Source organism: Megascapheus bottae, chromosome 35 (assembly GCF_031878675.1).
Source record: "Megascapheus bottae isolate mThoBot1 chromosome 35, mThoBot2.hap1, whole genome shotgun sequence".
NCBI lineage: Eukaryota > Metazoa > Chordata > Mammalia > Rodentia > Geomyidae > Megascapheus > Megascapheus bottae.
In genome coordinates this window covers 571289-595809 of record NC_143543.1, presented here as the reverse complement: position 1 = coordinate 595809, position 24521 = coordinate 571289, and the positions used below count along the sequence as shown (strand labels likewise).

The 24521-nt window shown below is 58.5% G+C and overlaps 1 protein-coding gene across 1 annotated transcript in view; it reads left to right on the top strand.

Annotated features, from left to right (window-relative positions):
• Positions 1-18540, top strand: part of LOC150042454 (glutamate receptor ionotropic, NMDA 2B-like) — a 132213-nt gene extending 113673 nt beyond the window's left edge. Inside the window, 6 exon segments of the mRNA XM_090324445.1 lie at positions 1748-1873; positions 3745-3974; positions 11828-11988; positions 13305-13492; positions 15418-15656; positions 16648-18540. Of these exon segments, the coding sequence (XP_090180571.1) occupies positions 1748-1873; positions 3745-3974; positions 11828-11988; positions 13305-13492; positions 15418-15656; positions 16648-18528 (2825 nt within the window). The 3' untranslated portion in view covers positions 18529-18540.
• The last annotated feature ends 5981 nt before the right edge of the window (positions 18541-24521 follow it).

Sequence of the window (24521 nt, the reverse complement as noted above, 5' to 3'; positions counted from 1 at the left end):
CTTCCAGAATGCAGCTGCAGCACTACCACAACGAGTTGGGGGCAGAGGGGGCCCCCGAGGCCGGGAGTCCTGGCAGCTTCCCCGCCCCTGCCCCATCCCCCCCCTCAGGCCCTGGCCATCTCGAATGCTGATGGAAGGCAGAGTGAGGTTAGGCCAAGACTTCAGTTAGATGAGATGGTGGGGAGCTTGCACTGCACTCCCCCCTCACCCCCCAGGGGCTATGGCGCCAAGAGGGAAGGGGTGAAGCATAAAACACCGCCCGGAGGGCAGGGCACGGGGCTGGCTGGCTGTAAACCAAGTCCTAGGTCCTTGTCCTCGTCACAGGCTCCCTCTGAGAGGACCTGGGCGTGTTTTGTTTTTAAACGTGAGTGACGGACAGTGGCTAACACTTCTTTAGGTTCCATCTACAGAGGAACTAACTCGGTGAATGCACCGCTAGGTGGCATTTTTTGTCTGCTGTAGTTTACTCCATTCAGTAGAATGCAGGAAGAGCTACGTTTTCCGATCTCAGCCCGTTTCCCCCTCTCGGGGATTGGGATCGCGGAGGAGGAGGCCTGGTTAACTGGCCCTGGCAGCGACGCTGGGGGAAGGGCCCAGAGCTGCTTGGGGGACACAGTGTGCCGTGGGACAGTGATTCCTGTTGCTGCCCCCTCCGTGTGGCAGTCCTCGGAGCGGAAGCTTCCGGAACGGAGGATGGGACTGGAAAGTTCAGTTCCTGGACGCCCCAAAGCCAGAGAGATGGCGCTGCCTTGCAAAGGAATTCAGCAACAGCGATGATGGGTGTTCGCGAAAGCAAGCGGGGGACATTCCTGCACTCTGCCCTGTCCCCAGAAACAGGAAACAGCTGATCAGGGCTTGGCGAGTCAGGATTCACCCAGGCCATCGGGCCCCACTTGCCAGCCCACAATTAATTCCTCTGCACACCATTGTTGAAAGCACACGGTTGCTCTGTTTTGTTTGGGGTTTTGGCTTTTCATCGGTCCCAAGGCTTGAACTCAGGGCCCGAGAACTGCCCCTGACCTCTTTTGCACAAGGCCAGCGCTCTGGTTTTCTGATGTTTCCTTGGAGGTGAGAGTCCCACGGATGTTCCTGCCTGGCTGACTTTGAACTGGGATCCTCAGATCTCAGCCTCCCGAGTAGCTGGGGTGACAGGCCTGGCACCAGTGCCCAGAGGGGTTGTTGTTGTTGTTGTTGTTGTTGTTGTTGTTCTGTGGATTTTTTTTTGGAATGGACTTATCTTCTTGTGTCCTCACCCTCGTGGTGTCTAACAAAATACACCACACCAGAGCAGACTGGAAGAGGGACTCTGCCCAGAAGTCTCAGGGAAGTGAAACAACAGGGAAAGGGGTGATTGTTAATCACTGACACGGGATCATTTCCCAGCCTGTTCAATTCTGAGAGGAAGCTGAGCCATGGCTTAAGTGGTAGAGAGCCAGCCTTGAATGAATGAAAAAGCTAAGGGATGGCGCCCGGGGTTCCCGAGTTCCCCAAAAGGCCATCCCAGTTGGGCCATTCTGGCCCCCTCTTAAGTCTGACCTGTACCCCGCTCACCTGTAGCAATCACTGTCCCCTTTAAAACAGCAGCAAGAGCACAAAACAGGGTAGGCTGGAACCCAAAGCAGCCTTCCTTGTGGGTTCCAAGGACCACAGCCTCGACGACACGCCCAGCCAGGGAAGGGAGTGGCCCAGCCAGGGGGAAGGCCCCGCTCGCAGCACGGACCCTGACCTCCGTCTTCTCCCCTCACAGAGCCATTCAGTGCAGACGTGTGGGTGATGATGTTTGTGATGCTTCTGATTGTGTCTGCCGTGGCCGTGTTTGTGTTCGAGTACTTCAGTCCCGTGGGTTACAACCGGTGCCTGGCAGACGGCAGAGGTAAGGCACGGGGGTCCTGATTCCCTCCCTCCGGCTCTCTCTCCCCCTGTCTGGGGTTTAACCGTCCCTGGGGTGAGACCCTGACCCGGGTCCTCTGGTTGATCCGGGAAGGGGAAATGAAGAATGTCCCAGCACGTCCTGGGCCGTGCTGTTTGGACCGCTCAGGATTCTGTGTTGGAAAAGGCAACTGGCTTCACAAGGCCGATTTTACACACGTACTAGGAATAAGGAAAGCAGGGTCCCCCCCCAGGTTGTATGCTGGTGGTGGTGGCTGACTGAGTCCCCAAAAGGCCAAAGAGAAAAGCAGTGGAGTATGGAGCTCTCCATAGCCTATGGCCCCTGGCCCGCACATCTGTAGGAGATAGGTGTCTGAATAATAATAAATCGAAATAAATCTGAAGGGAAGAGATTCTCCCTCCCCTGGTATGAGGGGTCCAATTTCCAGAGCTGTTAGGCAAGAGTTGCCCAGGTGTTCTCGTCTGGGGCTCTCACAATGCCTGGTACCTCGCTGGACGGCCCTATCTGGTAATATTGGGTAAAGAATACTTCTAAAACATCATCAAGAACCTTGGGGCTGCCGGCACAGTAGCTCACACCTGCCATCCCAGCTACTCCTGAGGCTAGATCTGAGGATTCCAGTTCAGAGCCAGCCAGGAAACTCCATGAGACTCTCATCTCCAGTAAACCACCCAGAAAGAGCCAGAAGTGGTGCTACGGTTCAAAGTGGTAGAGCGCTAGCCGTGAACACGGAGCTCAGGGACAGCGTCCAGGCCCTGAGTTCAAACCCCACAATTGACAATAAGTACATGCACATATAGACACACAGAGGCACACACACAGAGAGCCATAGACACACACACATACACACACACAAATATACAGAGACAGACATATAGACACACAGAGGCACACAAACAGAGACACAGACACACACACACACACACACAAATATACAGAGACAGACATATAGACACACAGAGGCACACAAACAGAGACACAGACACACACATACACACACACATGCAGAGACAGACATAGGCACACAGAGACACACACACACGTATACACACACACATACAGAGACAGACAGAGGCACACAGAGGCACACAAACAGAGACACAGACACACACATACAAACATACAGAGACAGACATATAGACACACAGAGGCACACACACAGAGACACACATACACACACATACAGAGACAGACACAGGCACACAGAGGCACACACACAGACATAGACACACACATATACACACAAACATACAGAGACAGACATATAGACACACAGAGGTACACACATATACACACACATGCAGAGACAGACATAAGCACACACACAGAGACACAGACACACACATACACACACATGCAGAGACAGACATAGGCACACAGAGGCACACACACAGATATAGATACACATGTACAAACACACATACAGAGACAGACATATAGACACAGAGGTACACACAGAGACACAGACATAGATACACATACACACAAACATACAGAGACAGACATATAGACACACAGAGGTACACACACAGACATAGACACACACATACACACACATACAGAGACAGACATAGACACACAGAGGCACACACACACAGACACACACACACACACACAAGCACACAGACACACATAGAGAGAGACATAGACACATACATGCAGATAGGTGCATACAGAGACAGACACACATATACGCAGGCACACAGACACATAGACAGACGTGAGTACGCTTAGACCCAGGCACAGGCGCCAGCACTCCCGTGGTCCTCACGGCTCCGTGGCGGGGGTGCGTGGGTCCCGGGGAGAGCCGGCCGGGCGTAACGGTCCGTCCTGGTGTTCTGTGTGCCCTCCAGAGCCGGGCGGCCCCTCCTTCACCATCGGCAAGGCCATCTGGCTCCTGTGGGGCCTGGTGTTTAACAACTCCGTGCCGGTACAAAACCCCAAGGGGACCACCTCCAAGATCATGGTGTCCGTGTGGGCCTTCTTCGCCGTCATCTTCCTCGCCAGCTACACCGCCAACCTGGCGGCCTTCATGATCCAGGAGGAGTACGTGGACCAGGTGTCCGGGCTGAGCGATAAAAAGGTAGGAGCCTCCCGCCCTCCCTCTCCCTCTCCACCCCCAGGGAGAGGGAGACACACAGCCTAAGCCCTGCGTGGAGAGCCCCGGGGGCGAGCGGGAAGGAGGCCCCAGTGTGCCTCCCCCTCATGGAAGAAAGGGGCGTTCGCAGGCTCCGTGACGCGTCTCCCGGCCACGGGGGCCACAGCCTCTGCCCACGGGCCACGAGCACCGAACGGCGTTTGACCGCAGTTAGACTTGGAGCTTTCCATTTCTGTAGCAGCATATAGATAAATACATATACTGAGATTTCCGTACGCTGTTGTCCAGGTGCAAAATCAGAATGGCCAGAGTCGGCGTGTCCTGAAATCCCCTGTCCGGGTTCCTTTCTGCTGAGTGGCCTGCGAGGCCACCCCACGGTTCAGTGAATTCAGGATCGCTCCACTCCACGCTAGGACTTCATGGGGTGATGTGAGCCCCCCCCCCCCCGCTCCCTCCTCCCTCCTCTGCTTGGCTACCACTGAGCTAAGAACTGGCCACAAGCAGCAAGCCATCTCAGTTAACCAACGTCAGAGTGGATCGTGGGATGCAGTGGTCAGGTCTGGGGTGTTCCAGGTGTGGGGGGGCTTCGGCGTTCCAGGTGTGGAGGGGCTTTGGTGTTCCAGGTGTGGGGGGGCTTTGGTGTTCCAGGTGTGGGGGGGCTTCGGTGTTCCAGGTGGGGGGGGCTTCGATGCTCCGGGTGTGGGGGGCTTTGGTGTTCTAGGACCCGTGTGCTGAGCTGTTGTATCTAGGTATGTCTAGGTCTTCTGCGTGTCTTCTCTGGTTCTGGAGAAGTCAGGAATTGTTGACCCATCGGTGGGGAAGGCCCCTCGTTCCGAAGTTTCCTTACATCAGACAGGAACGAGAGCCCTCCTGTCTGATAGTGTGCCAGTCCGTGGAGAGCAGGCTTTTACCGCTCACTCCATCCTGTATTAACTCATCTTCCGTTCTAGACCACTGCGTTGGTGACCTTTGAGACAAAGCAGTGAGCACGAGCGTTTGTACGTGGCCAGAGGCACGGAAACACGTTGGAAGGCACGGGCTCTCAGGGCGTGGGCCCTGCGCAGCGCCAGCTCTGGGCTTTTGTGGGGGTTCAGCCCCGCTGCCCTCAGACTCCCCCACCCCCTTGTCAGGGCAGGGAAGCTTTGCAGCAGACTGTGGTGGCTTTTCTGCATGGCTCGTATGGGGCCTGTGAGGGCCTGAATCTGATGCCTCCCTTCCAGCCCCTGCCTTCCCTGACGTGTTTCCGTCCAATCGTGTCCCGGCAGGAGTGTCCGTTCACCGTGTCCGGGGCAGTGACTCAACACCAGTGCAATCTTGAGAATTGCCAGGACCCAAGTGAGGAGGGCGGGTGGCAGGACGGGTGGCGAGGCCCCTGACACTGCAGGGCGGTCACCTGATTTCCACAAGGTTCAGGAGGGGAGGACAGGGCCTGCAGTGGAGAATTCCGGGCTCTTCCTGCGCTGCGGGCGTGGGCAGGGGAGCGGCGGGGTGAAGCAAGGCTCACGCAGCTGGGTCCACCCACTAGCGGGGAGTCCAGGGTCCAGAGACCCCGCCCTGACCCGGGGCCCGTCTGGTGGCCATTCGCCGAGAGACTTGGTGTCTTTCCGGCGTGGGGAGCGCTCGGCTGCCTCTCCCTCGCGGCCCCCCTGCAGTGTTCAGGCCTGGGGAAGCTGCGTCATCTTCCCTGGCCTGGCCCCGTCCTGGAAGTCGGTTTGATGTCTGCCACCCAGAGGGATGAGTGGACGCCACGTGTCCTCTCTCAGCGACAGTGACTTTAGTCACTTCACCCGCTAGTGACGAGCAGCTTGGACGGCCGAGAACTTTCGCTTTCACAGAACAAAGCGAGAAGGGCCACGAGAAGGCCACGAAGAAGCAGACAAGGAGCCCGGCTGCGCTGCCTTCCGCCCTGCAAGGCTTAGGCCTCTGAGCCACGCCGACATTGAATTCCTTAAATGATGCGTTCTGGGCAGCTCGCTCCCTCGTCTCCCGCTTATCACTCATACCACAGCCGGTTATGGATAAAGTAACAGGGCTGCTTTGCTGGGTTTTTTTCAAGAGCTGATTACCAGCAAGACTCAGAGACAGCTGCAACACGGCCTTTTTTGGCCGAGAACCAAAGGAGATGTTGGGCTGGGCGGCCTCATCCCGGTACTGAATTAAAAACACAGCAATATCTGATGATGGTTCCTCATGGCCTCCAGTGCAGATGGAGAGAGAGGCGCAGAGGATCGCAGAGCAGTCCCTGGGCGTGAAAACACGGCTGCACACGCACACACAGGTGTGTGTGCCTGCACAGCGCTTCAGCTTGGAGCACGGAGCCGTGTTCTGCACATGGATTGGATGTTAAACCCTCTCCCCGCCCGCCAGGCACGGTGCACGCCTCGTTACACAGACAGACAAGGTGCACGCGTCCTGTGGCCCGGCGGCGGTGGCTCCAGCTTTCCAGGGAGAAGCTGCTGCCCTGGAGAGGAGCCCGGGAGACACTGCGGAGACATCGGGCAGAGGCCCAGCCAGAGGCAACGCCAGCTCTGCCCTGGGCACTGGGCAGGAGCCCCCAAAGCATTGTCACCCCAACATAAACTGAGCCGTGACAAGGAAGGCCCCCCTCGTGGACGTGATGCAGGACCGTCGAGTGTGCAAAGAATACCATTTCTTTTTTAAAATATCTGTGCGTGTGTGTGAGTGTGCGTGTGTGTGTGCGTGCGCATGTGTACCCACACACCTGTCCTGGGCCTTGAGCTCAGGGCCTGGACGGTGTCCCTGACCTGCCTGGTGCTTCACCACTTAAGTCATAGCTCCACTTCTAGCTTTTTTGGTAGTTTGTTAGAGATCAGAGTGTCATGGATTTTCCTGCCCCAGGGCTAGTTTTGAACTCTGATCCTCAGATCTCAGTCTCCTAAGTAGCTGGGGTTATAAACGTGAACCACAAAGCTCTCCCCTGGTGAGGGGAGCCAGGCTGGCATGTGTGCCCTGCTACCCTACAGAAGATCGCTGGTGTGCGGGGCTGCGGGGCCTGGCTCCCGGCCCTCCCCCTCCCCCTCTCCCCACTGCTTCCTCCTTCACTGGCCGGTCACTGCGGGGGGGGGAGGGGCTGCATAACCTCACTTTGTGGCCACCTTGCTTACAAGTAGGCCAGGCCAGCCTGGGCCACACGTGGCTGAGCAAGAGGCAGGTGGACAGCCTGTCGCCTTCCCAGCCCTGCATGTTACAGTCACCTCCAACTGGTGTCACATTCCTGGAGCCAAATAAATGTTCACATGCCTCGTCAGACAGGCTCTGAGGACAGCTCAGTGTATGAGGGTGGAATAAGAATGGAGGAGGAGGGGGGGAGGGGGGGACGGCGGGAGGGAAATGTGCCAGGAAAGCTTGTTCTCAAGTGGCCTGAGGACAAATTCACTCCTCAGCTGCCGCCAGCCCAGGCAGGGAAATCTGTGAGGCTCTGATCTTCAGTGAGCCACCAGCAAAGGGGACGAGGAGGCGTGGCTCAGAGTGGCACAGCGCCAGCCTTGTGTGGAAAAGCGCAGGGATGGATGGCGCCCAGGCCCTGAGCTCAGACCCCACAGCGGGGGTTTTGTCCCCGGGATCCACTTTATTTGGTGTCTCCCCTGACATCTGAGTGTCAACACCCTTCACCGGGAGTTGGCCGGCCAGCACCCTGAAAGCTATGTGGGTTACAGGTCTCAAGGGGGGTCCCCCTGGCCTGACCAGCCGCCGTGGGCCACCCCAAATCCGCTGTCCAGCTTCCTCCTCCAACAGCCACGCACCGGTGCCAGCGTGTCCACAGCCGTCGTCTCTGAGATAGGTGATGCTTCCCTCTGATCTCTCCGGGATTGGAACTAGGGCTGCTCAGGGAGTGGGGGAGCTCTAGAAAGACCCTTGGGCCTAATTCGCTTCCCTTTGAGATCTGGACCCTGCCTCCCCCGTGCCATCCTCAGCAGCTGTGGGCAGAAAAGCCCAGCCGCCATATGTGGTGCACGGACTCCGAGCATGGTGTGCGGTCACCGTGCCTGGCCTGTGTGGGACACGGTCACTGTGCGTGGCGTGTGGTCTCCGGGCATGCCACCACCCCAGCCCCAGAGAAGCCTTTGTTCTGTGTGACGGCAGCTGGCTGCCTCGGGGCAGCAGGCACCCGGCCCTGGCACCTGTCACTGGCCATGTTGGGGCCTTGCGTTGGCTGTCCCGGGGCCTCCTCAGGGCTCCTGTCCCTGCAGGACCCCCCTCTGAGGGCGTGCTGTGCCTCGGGCACCGTGCAGCTCTTCTCCGCACACCGTCACCCGCCCCCGGCCTGCATCAGGAGGAAGCCGGGGACGCAGCCTTCCCCTTCCAGTCGAGGAAGACACAGCATGGCTGGCGGGTGATGCCTTCCACACCACCATTTCTTTAAAACGAACAAACAGATTTATGGAGGCTGAGCGCACAGTGGCAATACACCTGCAATCCCAGCTGTGCCCGAGGCAGGTGGGCAGCGCGTGTGGACCGAGGGGGAGGGGGAGGGCTGTGGTCGGGGGGGGGGGAAGGGTCCTGCTTAGGAGCTGGGCACAAGCAAAAGAAAGGGAAGCAGAGAGAGCGAAGGACAGAGTGACATTACCTAAGAAGACAGGCACTCCCTGCCTGACTTACCAACAGCCACCCCGTCCATCCCCTTGAGAATGGCAGTTTAACCATTTTAAACCCAAAGGGCTTGGAGACACATAGCTCACGGGCAAAGCACTTGTCTAGCACCCAGAGGCCCCGAGTTTGAACCCAGGACCTCTCTGCCACCGCTGCCCCCAGGACCCAGATTCTTATCTGTGCTGAGAGATATCAGAGCCCTGCCACCAAAGCTCCTTCTCCTTACTGTCATCTCCCCAATATGTTGGGCGATCTGTGCCGGTCGTGTGACTTGAGCTCAGGGCCTGGGTGCTGTCCCTGAGCTTTCTTTCCCTCCAGGCTGGCGCTCTACCCCTTGAACCACAGCTCCACGTCTGGTTTTCTGGTGGTTCACTGGAGATCAGAGTCTCCTGGACTTTCCTGCCCGGGCTGGCTTTGAACCTCAATCCTCAGACCTCAGCCTCCTGAGTAGCTGGGGTGATTGGCGGGGGTCCCGGGGACCCAGCAGAGGTTGTATAATTTTATATAGCAATTTTTATTCAAGTGTTTGGAGAGTTGTGTGGCACTGGGTCTGTGGTCTACTTGGAGCTGATTCCTGTGCAGACGTGAGGTGTGGCTGACGTGTGTTTTCACCCACACACGTGTTTGTCGTTTGTGGGAGACAAGCCTGCCTCCACGTGGAGTAGGGGGGCTGCCGGGGACGCAGTGACCTCTGATCCCTGTGACTAGTCTCTGCTCCTTGTCGCCTTCTCTGTACATCGCTGGGCACGCTTCCCGCCCCCCTCCAAAGTTGTCTTGGCCCCTGGGTCCACTGCCATTTCTTCAGATCTTCCTGACTCCGCATCTGGAAGGCCTTAGAGCACAAAGAGCAGGGCCACGCCGCTCCAACAGGACGTGGCCGCCTGGACGTCAGGATTCCATCCACGTACCTTGCGTGGATCCTCAGTTTCTTTTCTATAAAGTAGAAGTAAATAAATTAAGAGTGCAGTCGTTTAGGGCTGAATTGGATGTGACTGCGACACCCGTCAACGCCTCAGAAAGCTCCCGGCAGAGCGGGGACTCAGCCCACCAAAAGGGACATTTATCCAGCGACACTGTGGCTGGTGGCGCGATGGATTCTGCTTCCATCAGGAGGACAGCTTTCTTAAAATACCTGGAGTGTTACGGCGTTGGGTGACACACATGGGCGTGCACACACACACACACACACACACAACACCCACTGCCTATAAGCTGGTTCAGTGCCCTTGCCCTCTTGCCTTTTCGCTGGCTGACATCAGGAAGATGAGAAATAATTAATAACGAGGGCCAGGGACCCCACGAATGTTAGGGTGTGGAAGAAATGCCATCCGTCGCTCACACTCCAGCCTATAGGAGTCAATCTTGAGTAACCCATTCAGTCAGTGCCAAAGCCCTTTGGCCCTCGAATACACTTAAAACTCCTTAATAAAAATAAGCATAGGTGCTCAGTGGCCAAGGGTGAAAGAAGAGCCTTTTGCAGGCAGGAATTCGCAGCCCAGGATGGTGATGTGACCCACACAGCCCAGCACAAGGGCTCTGGACTCCGCTCTTGACTCGGGTCAGCAGTGAGGACACACTTCCGAGAAGAAAAGGACAGTCTCTGCACCCAGGAGACCCCAACGCCTCACCGAAGTTACCAGGGCGGATTATCCAAAGTGCTGGTGCCATGTGGAGAGCAAGAGCACTTCAGAGCTCTTCAGGGCCCTGCCCGGGCCGAGAGGCAGCTGGGGTTTCTCCAGTCCCATGCCACCTGCTGTTTGCTGTCATTACAGAATGAGAAGCCCAGAGTTCACCAGCAGATAAAGAATGTCGACACGATGAAGCAGACCAGTGAACCATCCAGAATCTGGAAGTGGAGCTACGGCTCAATGGTACAGAGCCCGATTCATCTTGAGCAAAAATGTGAAGCCAAGAAAGCACACGGGGCCCTGAGTTGAAGCCCCAATTTCCCGTGTAAGTACACGCACATGCACGCACACACACACGCGTGCGCACACGGATTTAAACAGTGATGTCCGACCATACACGGAGCCCCGTCAACCACCTCACCCGCGTGTGATCATTCTCACAGCCACCTTGGAAACGCAGCCTGCCCTGCCCCTCTGGGCCTGCTGGGAGACGGCACCGGTGTGTGCCCGTTGCCTGATACTCAGCCCTCTCTGTTTCCATCTCAAGCCCTAACCTTCGCCGACGGCACCGGAGGTCAGCGCCCACTGGCCAGCACCCGGATGGTGGCTGGTGAAAACCACGGTGAGAGCCTCTGTCAGGCCACTGTGGGGTGAATGGGCTCGGGGAGCGGTCACGCAAAGTCCCCCAAGGAAACAAGTGGCGTGAATTGGACATTTTTCAACAGAGGACAAGAATGACCCCAAAGAGACCGGTGAGTTTGTGCTGTGAGATGGACCGTGCGTGAGACTGGAGGCACAGATAAGCGAAACGAGGCATTGTGGAGGAACAAAAATGACTTGCGGGCTGCAGGTTGATAGCCAGAGGGAAAGCGGAGGGGCTGGAGACGTGGCTCAGGCGGTGGAACACCAGCCGATGAGCGAGAGCCCTGGAGACTGAGTTTGAGTCCCATGCAAAGCAAAGAACTAAAGCTGAGCCCACAGATTTCTGTGGGTTGTGGTGGGCGCTGGCGGTCTTCTGAGGATTCAAGCAAGGCAGGCACATGATTCATGATTAGCATCGTAGGTGACAGGGCAGGGGTTCCTGTCTGTCTCTGGCGTCCTGGGACTCAATGGCTGCAGCCTGGTTCACCGGCGTCCCCAGGCCGCCACAGCACACACGCCCGCATGCTCGGGCCCCTGGGTGGAGAGGCCAGGGTACAGAGCCCTGGGGCTGACAGCGGCTTTCCTTCCCGTCCACGTGTCCACGCCGCCTGCGTGGTGCAGCACGTGAGGGTTTCAGCCTAAAATCCGGGGCGGGGGGGGGGGCAGCTAGGAACTTCTGGCCATCTGTATCCATTAAATCGACTTCAAGCCCATTTCTGGGAAGCGGCTTCGGATCTTAAGCTGAGTTTAACGCAGCGATGGATCTTAATGAGACCCCTTCCACGGGAACTGACACCACTGGCTTAACATCTCTCTCCACTCCCCTCTCCTCTCCCTCCCTCCTGCCCTCCCTCCTTTCCCCTCTCTCCTCTTTGCTCTCTCTCTCTGCTTCCTTCCCTCCCCTTCCTCTCGGTCTCCCCCCATTCCCTGCTGCTGTCTCTCCTTTCCTGTCTCCAGTTCCAGAGGCCGAATGACTTCTCCCCTCCCTTCCGCTTTGGGACCGTCCCCAACGGCAGCACAGAGCGGAATATTCGTAATAACTACGCGGAGATGCACGCCTACATGGGCAAGTTCAACCAGAGGGGCGTGGACGATGCCCTGCTCTCCCTCAAGACCGGGTGAGGCGCCCCTCTGCGCCCCGAAAACCTCCCCTTGAGAGGGGAGGGTGTTCAGGTTCAGCTTCCCGGGTGTGTCGGGCCCATGCTCAAGGATCCTATGCCGTGGCTTCCTTCGGTGTATTTTCTGTTGGCATCCATGAAACATGTGTGCGTGCACGTGTGTGTGTGTGTGCGTGCATATATATTATATATACATATTAAGTAGAAAGGAGCCAGGTGCCAAGAGCTTATGCCTATAAATTCTAGCTAGTCCACAAGACTCCTCTCCAATGTTGCACCCCAAAAAAGGCAGAAGTACAGCTGTGGCTCAAGTGGTAGAGCACTAGTCTAGGGCTAAGTTCAGGGACAGCGCCCAGGCCTGGAATCCACACCCAGGAGTGGCACACGCACACGCACACGCACACACACACCACTAATTAATTAATTAGAATGGAAGGCTCATCTGCGCCCTGTACTCTGAGGTGATCCTCAGATCTCAGCCTCCAGAGGCTGGGGTGACAGACACCCGGCAATGTTGGGAACTCTTTGCCAGGCCACCTTTTATAAAAGGTTCATCGGGGCTTGTGACCGAGCTGCTTGCCCCGCAGAAGTCCGGGGAGACTGCCCGCTGCTCGCTCCCCGGAATCTCTGCTACCTGCCTGACTTTGAACTTGAAGCTGGACTTGGGCGGGTCCTTCCTGCCCTTCCTCTGACTGCCCGCCCTTCCTGATGCAGTGCCATTCAGAGGAGGGGCGTGCTGCCGGAGGCGGGCGCCCTGCGTTTTTCTTCTATGCACCCTCTCTCATCATGGCTCATGTCTGCTTGGGCACAGAAGACTAGAACCTTCCAGACAACCAAAAAAAAAAAAGCTTTACTGAGGCCTAAACACCCACACTGTTCTCCCCACCCTTGATTGTAATGAGCTGAGGCAATGAAAAGAAGGGGAAAAAAGTTCTAGAATTCTCCCCGGTGCCGTGTGTTCCAGGAGGGCTTACTTCTCCTTATCTCTGTTATTATTTTATTGATTTCCCTTGTGTTCTTTGTTTAATCCCTTCTCCCTTTTCAGACAGAGGTGATGAGTGGGCTTCGAGCCCAACTTAACTCCTTCTCATCTCCAGTGGGAAGAAAAAATAATCCCCTCCTCTCCGCCCAGATCCCACGGAGAAGGCGCTGGGATTGGGGTGCAGACCTGGGGCCCTGGCATGCGCCGACTCTGCCTGTGCGCCAGCTCTGGGCCTGGCTCTCTGGACTCCCTGGCTGCCTGCGCAGCCCCTGCGGGTCGTCTGGGCCCCCAAACGCCTCCCCTGGAAAGGGCCCTGTGCTCCTCTCTCGTGCAGGAAGCTGGACGCGTTCATCTACGACGCCGCCGTGCTGAACTACATGGCCGGCCGGGACGAGGGCTGCAAGCTGGTGACAATCGGCAGCGGCAAGGTCTTCGCCTCCACGGGCTACGGCATCGCCATCCAGAAGGACTCGGGCTGGAAGCGCCAGATAGACCTGGCCATCCTGCAGCTCTTCGGGGACGGTGAGTGTTGGGCAGCGGCCGCAGGCCTCCACTGGAGCCTGCAACGCACACAGCCACACGGGAGGGGATTCGGCCGGAAGCCAAGTGGCCTACACGGAAGTGTGTGTCACCTGTTATTCTGGGGGCTTGGAGGCTGGAATCAGAGCGCCAGTGGCCCCGCCTGCCACCCCAGCTCCTCAGGAGGCTGAGATCCTAGGATGGAGGTTCAAAGCCAGCCCTGGCAAGAAAGTCCCTGAGACTCTGATCTCCAGTGAACCACCAGAAAACCAGACGTGGAGCTGTGGCTCAAGTGGTAGAGCGCCAGCCTGGAGCTGAAGAGCCCAGGCACAGCGCCCAGGCCCTGAGTTCAAGACCCAGGACTGGCACACACACACACACACACACACACACACACGTACACACACGTACACACACACACACGAACACACACGAAAAGAATCTCCCACGTCCTGTCAGAAGACCGAATGGCCGTCTTGATGTACTGGGAAACAATCTCTCCTGATTTCTTGCGCTCTGGTCTTCCACATTTCTCTTCACTCCAGTGTCCAAGGCTCCTGCTCTGCTGGTCAGTCCTGGATATCCACCCCCTGGCCCCTTCCTCCTCCACCTCGATGGCTCCACAGCATGTGAGCCAAGTGTGCTCCAAGTCACATCTGCCAAGTCTCGTCTCTCCGGAAGAGCTCTGGAGGGGAAGGCCCAGCGCGGCTTTCCGGACTCAAGGTGGAGCAGGCTGCTGCCTGACTTTGGAAGAAGGGGGAAAAAAAGCATTGTTTGATTAAACACAAGTGTTAAAAGGCGACTGAATGTCCACAAGAGCGGGGGGGGGGGGGTGGTAACCGCTGGTGGCGTGACACCTTGCCACTCGTGATGAGAGCTTCCGTGATTTTATTGTGGATTCTGCAATCACACGTGGACTTTTTAACTTGACTGGAACCGTTGGCACGATTTTCCAGCCAAAGGGCACTGAACCCTGGCAGAATGCAAGCCACCAAAGCGGGGAAGCAGAGGCAGGTCCCGCGAGGGGGGGCTTGCCCTCGATCCAGGCTTACTCCTGCAGTCTAGGGACTCCGTTTCTCTGCCCTTCCCTTGCCCGATCTGTCTGCACCAGGTAAGAGCAGATTTCTGAGTTCCCTACCCCCCACGTCAGATGAGGCACCAAGCGCTTAGGACCCAATCCCAATCCCGTTGTTTCTGTTCACCGTCCTCTGCAGACCGCTACTCCACCGAAATTCTCCATCCTTCCCCTAACCCGGCCTCCTTCCCTCGACCCTGCTCTCCCTGCTACTCTCAGTGCAACAGAGACTGAAATTCACCCATTCATCCAGCCTCCGTCCCTCCTGGACGTCCACCGACCGCTCCAGCACGGAACGACTGCCGCTGCTTGGCACGGTGGAGAGCGTGTTGCCTGCACGGCGGAGAGCTTAGCCATGTCCGCCATTTGCGAGGCCCTCGTTTCTTTGCACGGCCTGCAGTGTGGTATTAATCAAACGACCGTCTCAGCCAGGCACCGGTGGTTCACACCCATTATCCCCGCTGCTCAGGAGGCTGAGACCTAAGGACCCCGATCGAAGCCAGCCTAGGCCAGAAACGTCTGTGAGACTCTGATCTCCAACCAGAAAATCAGAAGTGGAGCTGTGGCTCAAGTGGTAGAGCGCCAGCCTTGAGCAGGAGCAGCTCAGGGACAGCGCCCAGGCCCTGAGTTCGAGCCCCAGGACTGACAAAAACAAAATGGACAGGTTCACGTGTCATGGTGGTAATAAAGTGGATATGGGCCCGTTTCCCTTCCTTGGTGTCTCCTTGGCTTTTGCTCGCGTTTTTATTTCTTTTCTCTGTCTTTCTCCATGTTCCTCCGTCCCCCTTTTCCTCGCCCCTCCCCCGTCACCCCTCTCTCCCTGCTGTTCTCTCTGCCCCCACCCCGTCCTCAGGGGAGATGGAGGAGCTGGAGGCCCTGTGGCTCACTGGGATCTGTCACAACGAGAAGAACGAGGTGATGAGCAGCCAGCTGGACATCGACAATATGGCGGGCGTCTTCTACATGCTGGGCGCGGCCATGGCGCTGAGCCTCATCACCTTCATCTGCGAGCACCTCTTCTACTGGCAGTTCCGCCACTGCTTCGTGGGCGTCTGTTCCGGCAAGCCCGGCATGGTCTTCTCCATCAGCAGAGTAAGTGTCTCCACGGCCCTGCCCGCTGACGTGGGGCCCGGAAGGGCGGCCCTGCATCCCCAACGGGAGCAGAGCTAGCCTTGGCTAGCCTGGGTCCAGTGGTGCAAAGGGGGTTAGGGATGTTCCTGCACATACAGAGAGAGAGGGAGAGACGGAGAAGCCTCACTCTACGTGGGACTGGGACATTTGGTTCTCAACAAGAACTGGCAGATCTAATGGCACAGAAACCCTGGCTCTGTCCCCAGTCGGTTTCATCACCACTGGTTGATTTTGTAGAGGCTGCATTAATCGTTTACTCCTTCAAAGGAGTTGTTAGTGTTTCCCTCTTCCTGTGTTCAAACCATGGATGAAGTCGAGAAAGTTAAAAAAAACAAAAAAAAAAAAAAGAAGGCTAACAGGGCCGGGAGTGTGGCCTAGTGGTTAAAGTGCTGGCCTAGCACGCACGAAGACCCGGGTTCGATTCCTCGGTACCACATACTTGGAAAAAGCCAGAAGTGGTGCTGAGGCTCAAGTGGTAGAGCTCTAGCCTTGAGAAAGCCCAAGGACAGTGCTCAGGCCCTGAGCTCAAGACCAGGACTGGCAAAAAAAAAAAAAAAAGAAGGCTAACAGACAGGCTTGGTGGCACAGACCAGAGCAGCAGAACCACAAGTTCAAGGCCAGCTGGGGCCCAACCCACACACACTCTCACAAGAGCACGGGTCTCCTTAGGTCAGTCTGTCCGTGTGGCCCTTGGCGTGTCGTCGCTTCCTGGCGGAGAACCTCCCGCCCTGCCCTCTCCTAGCTGTGCGTGGACAGCGCCTGGGCCTCGAGTCCAAGCCCCAGGCTTGCCCTCCCTCCCTCCCTCCCTCCCTCCCTCCCTCCCTCAGATGCAAGCGTGCTCCCGGCTGTCTCTCTCATGTTCTTCTCCCCAGCCAGGCAGTTCACAGTTCTCAGGCTCCAGAACCTTCTGGAAGCTTCTGGAACCTAACCCGCCCCCTCCCCCTCCCCGCAGGGCATCTACAGCTGCATCCACGGGGTGGCGATCGAGGAGCGCCAGTCGGCGCTGAACTCGCCCACGGCCACCATGAACAACACGCACTCCAACATCCTGCGGCTGCTGCGCACGGCCAAGAACATGGCCAACCTGTCCGGGGTGAACGGCTCCCCGCAGAGTGCCCTGGACTTCATCCGCCGCGAGTCCTCCGTGTACGACATCTCCGAGCACCGGCGCAGCTTCACCCACTCGGACTGCAAGTCGTACAACGCGCCGTGCGAGGAGAACCTGTTCAGCGACTACATCAGCGAGGTGGAGCGCACGCTGGGCAGCCTGCAGCTGAAGGACAGCAACGTGTACCAGGACCACTTCCACCACCACCACCGGCCCCACAGCATCGCCAGCAGCAGCTCCATCGACGGCCTGTACGACTGCGACAACCCGCCCTTCACCAGCCAGCCCCGGGCCCTGGGCAAGAAGCCGCTGGACCTGGGTCCCCCGCCCGCCAAGCACGGCCAGCTGGGCGACCTGTACGGCAAGTTCTCCTTCAAGAGCGACCGCTACGGCCACGACGACCTGATCCGCTCCGACGCCTCGGACATCTCCACGCACACCGTCACCTACGGCAACATCGAGGGCAACGCCGCCAAGCGGCGCAAGCAGCAGTACAAGGACAGCCTGAAGAAGCGCCCGGCCTCGGCCAAGTCGCGGCGCGAGTTTGACGAGATCGAGCTGGCCTACCGCCGCCGGCCGCCGCGCTCGCCCGACCACAAGCGCTACTTCAGGGACAAGGAGGGGCTCCGCGACCTCTACCTGGACCAGTTCCGGCCCAAGGAGAACGCGCCGCAGTGGGAGCACGTGGACCTCACGGACGTCTACAAGGAGCGGGACGCGGTGGGCGCCGGGGGCCCGTGTCCCAGCAGGCCACACGGCAAGCACCCGTCGGGGGGCGGCGGCGGTGGCGGCGGCGGTGGCAGTGAGAAGCACGGCGGCGTGGTGGGCGGCGTGCCGGCGCCGTGGGAGAAGAGCCTGAGCGCCGTGGACTGGGAGGACCGATCCACGGGTAACTTCTGCCGCAGCTGCCCGTCGAAGCTGCACAACTACGCGGCGGCCGTGGGGCCGGGCCAGAACTCGGGGCGGCAGGCGTGCATCCGCTGCGAGGCGTGCAAGAAGGCCGGCAACCTGTACGACATCAGCGAGGACAACTCCCTGCAGGAGCTGGAGCCGCCGTCCGCGCCCGTGGCCGTGCCCTCGGCGGCCGCCGCGCCGGCCAGGTACCCCCAGAGCCCCACCAACTCCAAGGCCCAGAAGAAGAACCGGAACCGGCTGCGGCGCCAGCACTCGTACGACACCTTCGTGGAGCTGCAGAAGGAGGAGGCCGCCCTGGCCCCGCGCAGCGTCAGCCTCAAGGACAAGAGCCGCTTCCTGGACGGCAGCCCCTACGCCCACATGTTCGAGATGGCCGCCGGCGAGGGCAGCTTTGCCAACAGCAAGTCCTCGGTGCCCGCCGCCAGCCACCACCACCACCACAACCCGGGCGGCGGCGGCGGCGGCTACATGCTCAGCAAGTCTCTGTACCCCGACCGGGTCACCCAGAACCCTTTCATTCCCACGTTCGGAGATGACCAGTGCCTGCTCCACGGCAGCAAATCCCACTTCTTCCGACAGCCCCCGGCGGCCGGGGCGGCAGCGAAAGCCAGGCCGGACTTCCGCGGCCTCGTCACCAAGCCCGTGGTGTCCGCCCTGCACGGGGCGGCCCCCGGCCACTTCCAGAAGGACCTCTGTATAGGGAACCAGTCCAATCCCTGCGTGCCTAAAAACAAAAACCCCAGGGCTTTCAATGGCTCCAGCAACGGCCATGTGTACGAAAAACTGTCTAGCATTGAGTCTGATGTGTGAGTGAGGGGCAGAGAGGGGTCTCGGCGGGCATGGGGGGGGCGGGCCCGGGCGCCAGGGCGCAGGGGAAAGACCGGCCGGAGGTCCGGCGTGAGCTCGATGCGCGTCCACTCCCTTCCCGGTCTCTTCGTGCCCTCAGGGGTGGGCGGGCGGGCACGCGTGTGTGTGCATGGAATCCTGGAGTTCTGGCAGAAGGCAGGGCCCGGTGACAGTGCCATCTCTCCCCTCCCTCCCTCTCGCTCCTCCCTCCCTCCCTCCTCCCTCCCCTCCCTCCTCCACCCCTTTTCTCAAGAGAGGATGGAAATTGAGCCCTCCCAATCTGAGGGTGGCAGGAGGAGCTCAGAGTGAGGCTCCGGGAGGCAGAACTGGCTTTTCCCACACCCACGTTTCCCGTGGAGGCCAGGCGGAGGACTGAGCAGCAGGGCGGCTGGGTGGACTCCTGCCGTGTAGGGTGGTATCTGCCAGAGTCCTCCAGGAGGAGGAGGAGGAGGAGGAGGAGGGAGAGAGGGAGAACTGGGCTGGTAGGGAGTGTGAAGATGGGCCACAGGGAAGAAAGGTTTGCTTCCACTCCACAGGGGGAGAAAGGTCGTGGTGGAGGTGTGGGAAGTTTGTCCCGGGGTACAGTGTGTGCGTGCGTGCATGCGTGCGTGTGTGCATGCGTCTGTGCGTGTGTGCGTGCGTGCGTGTGTGTGTGCGCATCCGCGCGCGTGTGCGTGCGTGCGCACCTGTGTGCGTGCGTGCGTGCGTGCGTGTGTGGCTGTCCACGGACACGCCTGTGTGCCTGGGGGTCTCTACATATACAGAGGGTGACCCCAAGATACACACACACACACTTGGCTTATGTGCAAAACCAGTTTGTGGGCTTCTCGCCCACAAACAGTTTGAGGCCGGAGGGAGCACCCACAGTGAAGATTCAGTTCTGCAGACAGCAAGACAGACAGACAGACAGACAGACAGACAGACAGACAGACAGACAGAAGAGAGAGAGTCCTGCAAAAGCAAGACACAAAAGGGATCTTTATTTTTTTACTTAGACGGCCAGTAGTTTCAACCGATTTAAGAACTTTCCAGGAAAGCTGGAGGGAAGAGTTTCTCAACTTTTAATTCTTGAGAGCAACGGGTTCTAGACAGTTCTTCTGACTTTTAGACAGGAGTGGCCACGCTTTGGGAGGGAGATGGGGAAGGATCCCGAGGAGGGGCTGGCACTGGCTGGGGTGACGAGGGGTTCCCACCACCTTCACCCGGAGCTAGAAGACAGGGTTGGGCAAGTGCAGGGAATGGGCGGACGGGCTCAGCTCGAGAGGCAGCGAGATGGGAATGGAGGGCTGGTAAGATACCCCAGATCGGGGGGCCTGGGTGTCTGGAAAGGAGATGAGGACCTGGTGTGAGCCAGCTCCCGGCAGAAGCCCTTGACCCTTCCGGCAGCGTCTGTCTCCTCCACTCTCCCACCACACTCACAAGTAAGCACATGTGCGTGAACGGTGCCAAAGGCAGAGCCCCTGGGGTAAAGGTGGAGACTTGGGAAGAGAAGGACTCTGGCGAGCAGGGCGTCCGAGTGTCTGTCCCACCCTCCCTCGGGCTGGGGTCCGTTTGGAAGTTTGACCACAGGATAGCCTTGTGGCACACGGGACACATAAACCAGAAAGGTGCTCGCTCTCCTCCCTCACCCTACTGGCCGAGCTCCGCCCTCCTGCCTGGCCACCAGCCCTGACCCCCCCTCCTCCTGCTCCTCCTCCTCTTCCTCCTCCTCTTCCTCCTCCTCCTACACCACCTCCCCGGATTTTACCTCTGTTATCTTTTCATTTTGAAGCCAACCGAAGGCCTTGTTTTCTTCCTAACATGCTTATGGGGGCAAGAGACTGAGGCTCTCAGACCAGAGAGCAGAGTCTGCCATGTGTCTACCTTAGCTTCCACAAGAGAAGGAGCCAGGAGCCTGCTCCAGGAGGAAGAAGGAAAAGGGCCATAGAAACATTGCTTCTCCCCCGGGCTCTGGCCGGGGACAGGGGCTCACCCCTCACTTTTCCTCTTACCTCACTCCTTTCAAAAACAACAACAAACAACCCAACAACTAACCTAGAACACAGCAATTTAGGGCAGGGGGCTGTGCCTGTCTCCCGGTGACAGGCAGTGGAGATGGCGTTTATTTCATATGTAAATATTTTTGTTTTCTAATCGATTTTCTTTTGTATAGATAAATTGTTCTCTTGTGAGTATTGGAGGCGTTGGGCCAGAGGGAGGGGGTGGGGGATGGGAATGGAGGGGTTACCAAGTGTTTCTGCTCATGGGTTGTTTTGTTTTGTTTTGTTTTCCGTTTCCCATGGGGGAATTGTCTGTGCGGGGTGTGAATGCCTATTCACACGTGGTTCACACCCAGGGGAGCAGAGTGTATCTGGCATCCACCTTCCCCTCCCCCCAGAACCAGTCTTCCTACTAGCAGAGAACCGTGGGCCTGGGGGGGGGGGGCTGTGGCGTCCCGGTGGTGTCCACAGAGGGAGAGCCGGCACGGGCCTGGAGGCCAGAGCGCGGGCAGCTTCCTCTCTGCCTGCCCTGCTGCTGCCATGGGCCTCCAGTCTGGTGTGCAGAACCTGACACACAGGGTTGCTTCTGCTGGACTGCGGCGCTGTGCTCCCTCTCCCCTGCCCTCTCCTCTCTTCCTCCCTCTGCCCACTCCCTGCCCCTCCCTTCTCCATCCTGTGTCTTTCCTCTCCCCACCCCCCAGGGCACATCCATCTTCCCCATCCCTCCATCTCCAGAGCCATCACCCGCCCCCAAGCTCCATAGGATGCTTGAATTGGGACCAAGCAAGTCTGTGACCTACCCACAAGTCCTAAAGGGGGGCAGGGGGAGGAGGCCGTGGGGATCCCCACGCATGCCACCAAGGGGTGCGGACCGAGATCCCACCCACCCTGAAACACGTTCTGCAGAGCCCTCAGGACCCCCGGAGTCCCAGGCTTCTCCAGAGCTGGCCCTCCCCCTGCTCCCCCCTCCCTCCATGCCCCAGCCTCTGACAGCAGCCCTGGTTCCGCCTCTCCTGGGCGCCTCTGCCTCTGCCGCCTGCTGGGACTGGGGGGTGGGGGGGGGTTGTGCAGTAGCCCCCGTGGTTCTGCCCTGAACTGGCCGCAGCCATGTCGTGAGTTTGGGGGGAGAGGGGGAGGAGCCCCGTATGATCCCATTAAACGTCGGTGTTGACCAAGGTCCGTGTGCTGAGGGCGACGAGCCGGGGCGTCCCGGCGCCCGTGCTGGTGCTGGTCACCGCACACCTCGCCGAGGAACTGGGGTTCGCTTTTCTTTTTTTTGCCTTTGGGGTGGGTTCTGTTGGTCGGCTGGCTCGTGGCTGGTTTGGGATGGCAGGATGGAATCAGCGGGTTCTCTCTTTCCCTCTCCTTCTCTACATGTGTGCCCTGCGTGGCAGGCACCCTGTGGGTCCATCCTCGCGCGTCGGGGTGCGGTGTGGGGCATCGTCGGGGCCACCCCTTGCCTGTGGCTCTCTGAGCTCAAAGCCATATGGGAAAAAGCTGTGTGCGGGTGGTGGCGCCTCCTGCCCGCCGTGAAGGCGGCCACCCCGGCCTGGCGAGGGGTCGGGGTCGCCCCCTCCCGAGCCTCCGAGGGCCACGCGGGCCCAGCCGTCACGGAAGACGACGTCCTCCCGGGAAAAGTGACGTATTAAGCCATATTAGGGATTTGTACATTGAAACACCTAATCGACATTAGCACTCTCATTCCTTTTCCTGGGAAGATGCTCGGATATCCGAGAGGGACTGGAGGACATGGCCCCACGCGGGAAATGGTTCCCGCGGCGCCGGGGCGTGAATGAATCCCTGGGCGTCCCTGTGGCAGCCCACGCGGGCCCGGGGAGGCCGGACTCTGGGGACGGGGAAGGCCGAGGCCTCTGCAGCACAGGGCACCTTGAGAGGCGGCCTCGCAGGTCCAGGGGGCGTGGCGGGGGCCGGGTGGCTCCTGGCCGGGTTCGATTCCAGCTCCCCCAATGGTCCTGTGTCCCACTCAGCCTCTACCCACCACGATGCCCCCCAATCTCAGCCCTCGCTAGAAGCCAGCTGATTGCCGGGCACTGCCTAGCCTGTGTGTGCGGGGGGGGGGGGAAGGGGTACTTTTAAGGCGATCTGGTGTTGGGGGATTCAGTGATGTGGAGGTCAGAGGCCCGAGCAGGCTCCAGCGTGAGGCTTCCATTGCAGTCGTATAAAGCCTCACCCCTCCCTTCTCCAGCCTCAGAGCGCACGTCCTCTCCACCCCTGCCGCAGACACTGCCACAAAAAAAAAACAAATACATTTTCCACAAAAGTCACCGCTCTTCGGGGCACTTAGCTCCCAGCAATGAAGCCAGGAGAGTGGATCTTGCTGGGCGGGCATGGCCCCCGGAGCGTTAGTTAGCAGTTGGCGTCCACGCGTCTCCCCTGCCACTGCTGGGCCCCTCTGCTCTGAGTAGCTCTGGGCGTGAGTCTAGGAAGGGGGGAGCAGAGGAGTCCAGCTTCTCAAGACAAAGGACCCTGGGTCTGGTTGACGGAGCGCAGCCGTCAGCCCTGATTTAGAACCTGAAGACCCTTCATCCGTAATTGGACGGACCCCAAACCTCTGGTGGGTGGACTGACGTTCTGGTGACGTGAGCGCCATCAACCGTTCATTGAGCACGTGCTCCATCCCCGGGCTACTGCCGAGAAAGGATACCGAAGATTTTTAGATGAAATACCTTCCGTTCACTCTGTATAAATACCTAAGTGTGTGCACGGCGTGAGCGCATGTGTTTCAAGTAAGTTGGTGTGCATACATGTGCGGGCTTGATTTTTTTCTGGCTTTGTGAGATGTAGAGTTTCCATTCTCTGACACCATAGACAAGCCTGGATCTCTTCTTTGGACATGATTTCACATCCCAAGCTACAGGTCTGAAATCCCTTCTTTCTTTCTTTCTTTCTTTTTTTTATCTTTTTTTGCCAGGCCTGGGCCTTGAACTCAGGCCTGAGCACTGTCCTTGGACTTTCTCCAGGCTAGAGCTCTACCACTTGAGCCTCAGCACCACTTCCGGCTTTTTCTATGGATGTGGCATCAAGGAATTGAACCTGAGTCTTTGTGCATGCTAGGCAAGCGCTCCACCACTAGGCCACACTCCCGGCCCCCCAAAATCCCCTTTCTCACCAGGCCCTGGCATTTTCTGTACCTTCCCTGCCTTTCCTCCAGCTCCCTCTGGAGTTCTTGTTGGAGCTTAGAATCCATCTGGCTGCGTCTGCCTTCCTCTCTAATCACGGGAGCATTCTTGCGGTCATCTGTCCGTCTGTCCATCGGCGTGGGCAGGATTGCAGAGCAATCGTCTCTTTCCTCCACATACCTCTGCAGCTTGTCTGTTCCCAAATCCCACCTGCCCTCCCATCATCTGATCCTTCTCAAAAAGTCTTCAGCCTGTGCTCCAGAGCCTGAGCTGAATCTGCTCCATCTCTCAGATGCTGCCATGTTGAGGCCATGTTCTAGTCACTGCCGGCGGCAATTTCCTCTCCCTCTCCTCCCTACCGTCTCATTTCCTCTCCCTCTCCTCCCAATCGTCTCATTTCCTCTCCCTCTCCTCCCTACCGTCTCTCCTCCCACAGTGTTGGCAGACCCGTGACTGCTGGATTCTCAAATACCCTCCTTACCTTTCACAGCCTCCTGTCCCTTCCCTCTCCTCTTCCACCTCCGCTCGCACTTGCCCCTCCTCTTTCCTGACTTCCAAGCCCCCCCCCCCCGAGGTCTACCTCTGCGTCTCCCATCCTTCATTCCTTCTGCACACTGCTGGAAGCCATCTCCGGCCATCCACCTCCACGACGTCTCTGAAGACAGAGCTGTTAGCCCGGTGGGGCGGGGTGGGAGTGGGGGCAGGTCCCTTTGCCACCCATGGCTGTCACCCAGCCTAAGCGAAGCATGGGTTGGTCTCTCAGCACGCCGGTTCCGCCTGACCCCCACCAGCTGCCGTGTTGACTTCCCGTGAGCGCCCCGGGACTGCAAACCTGAGT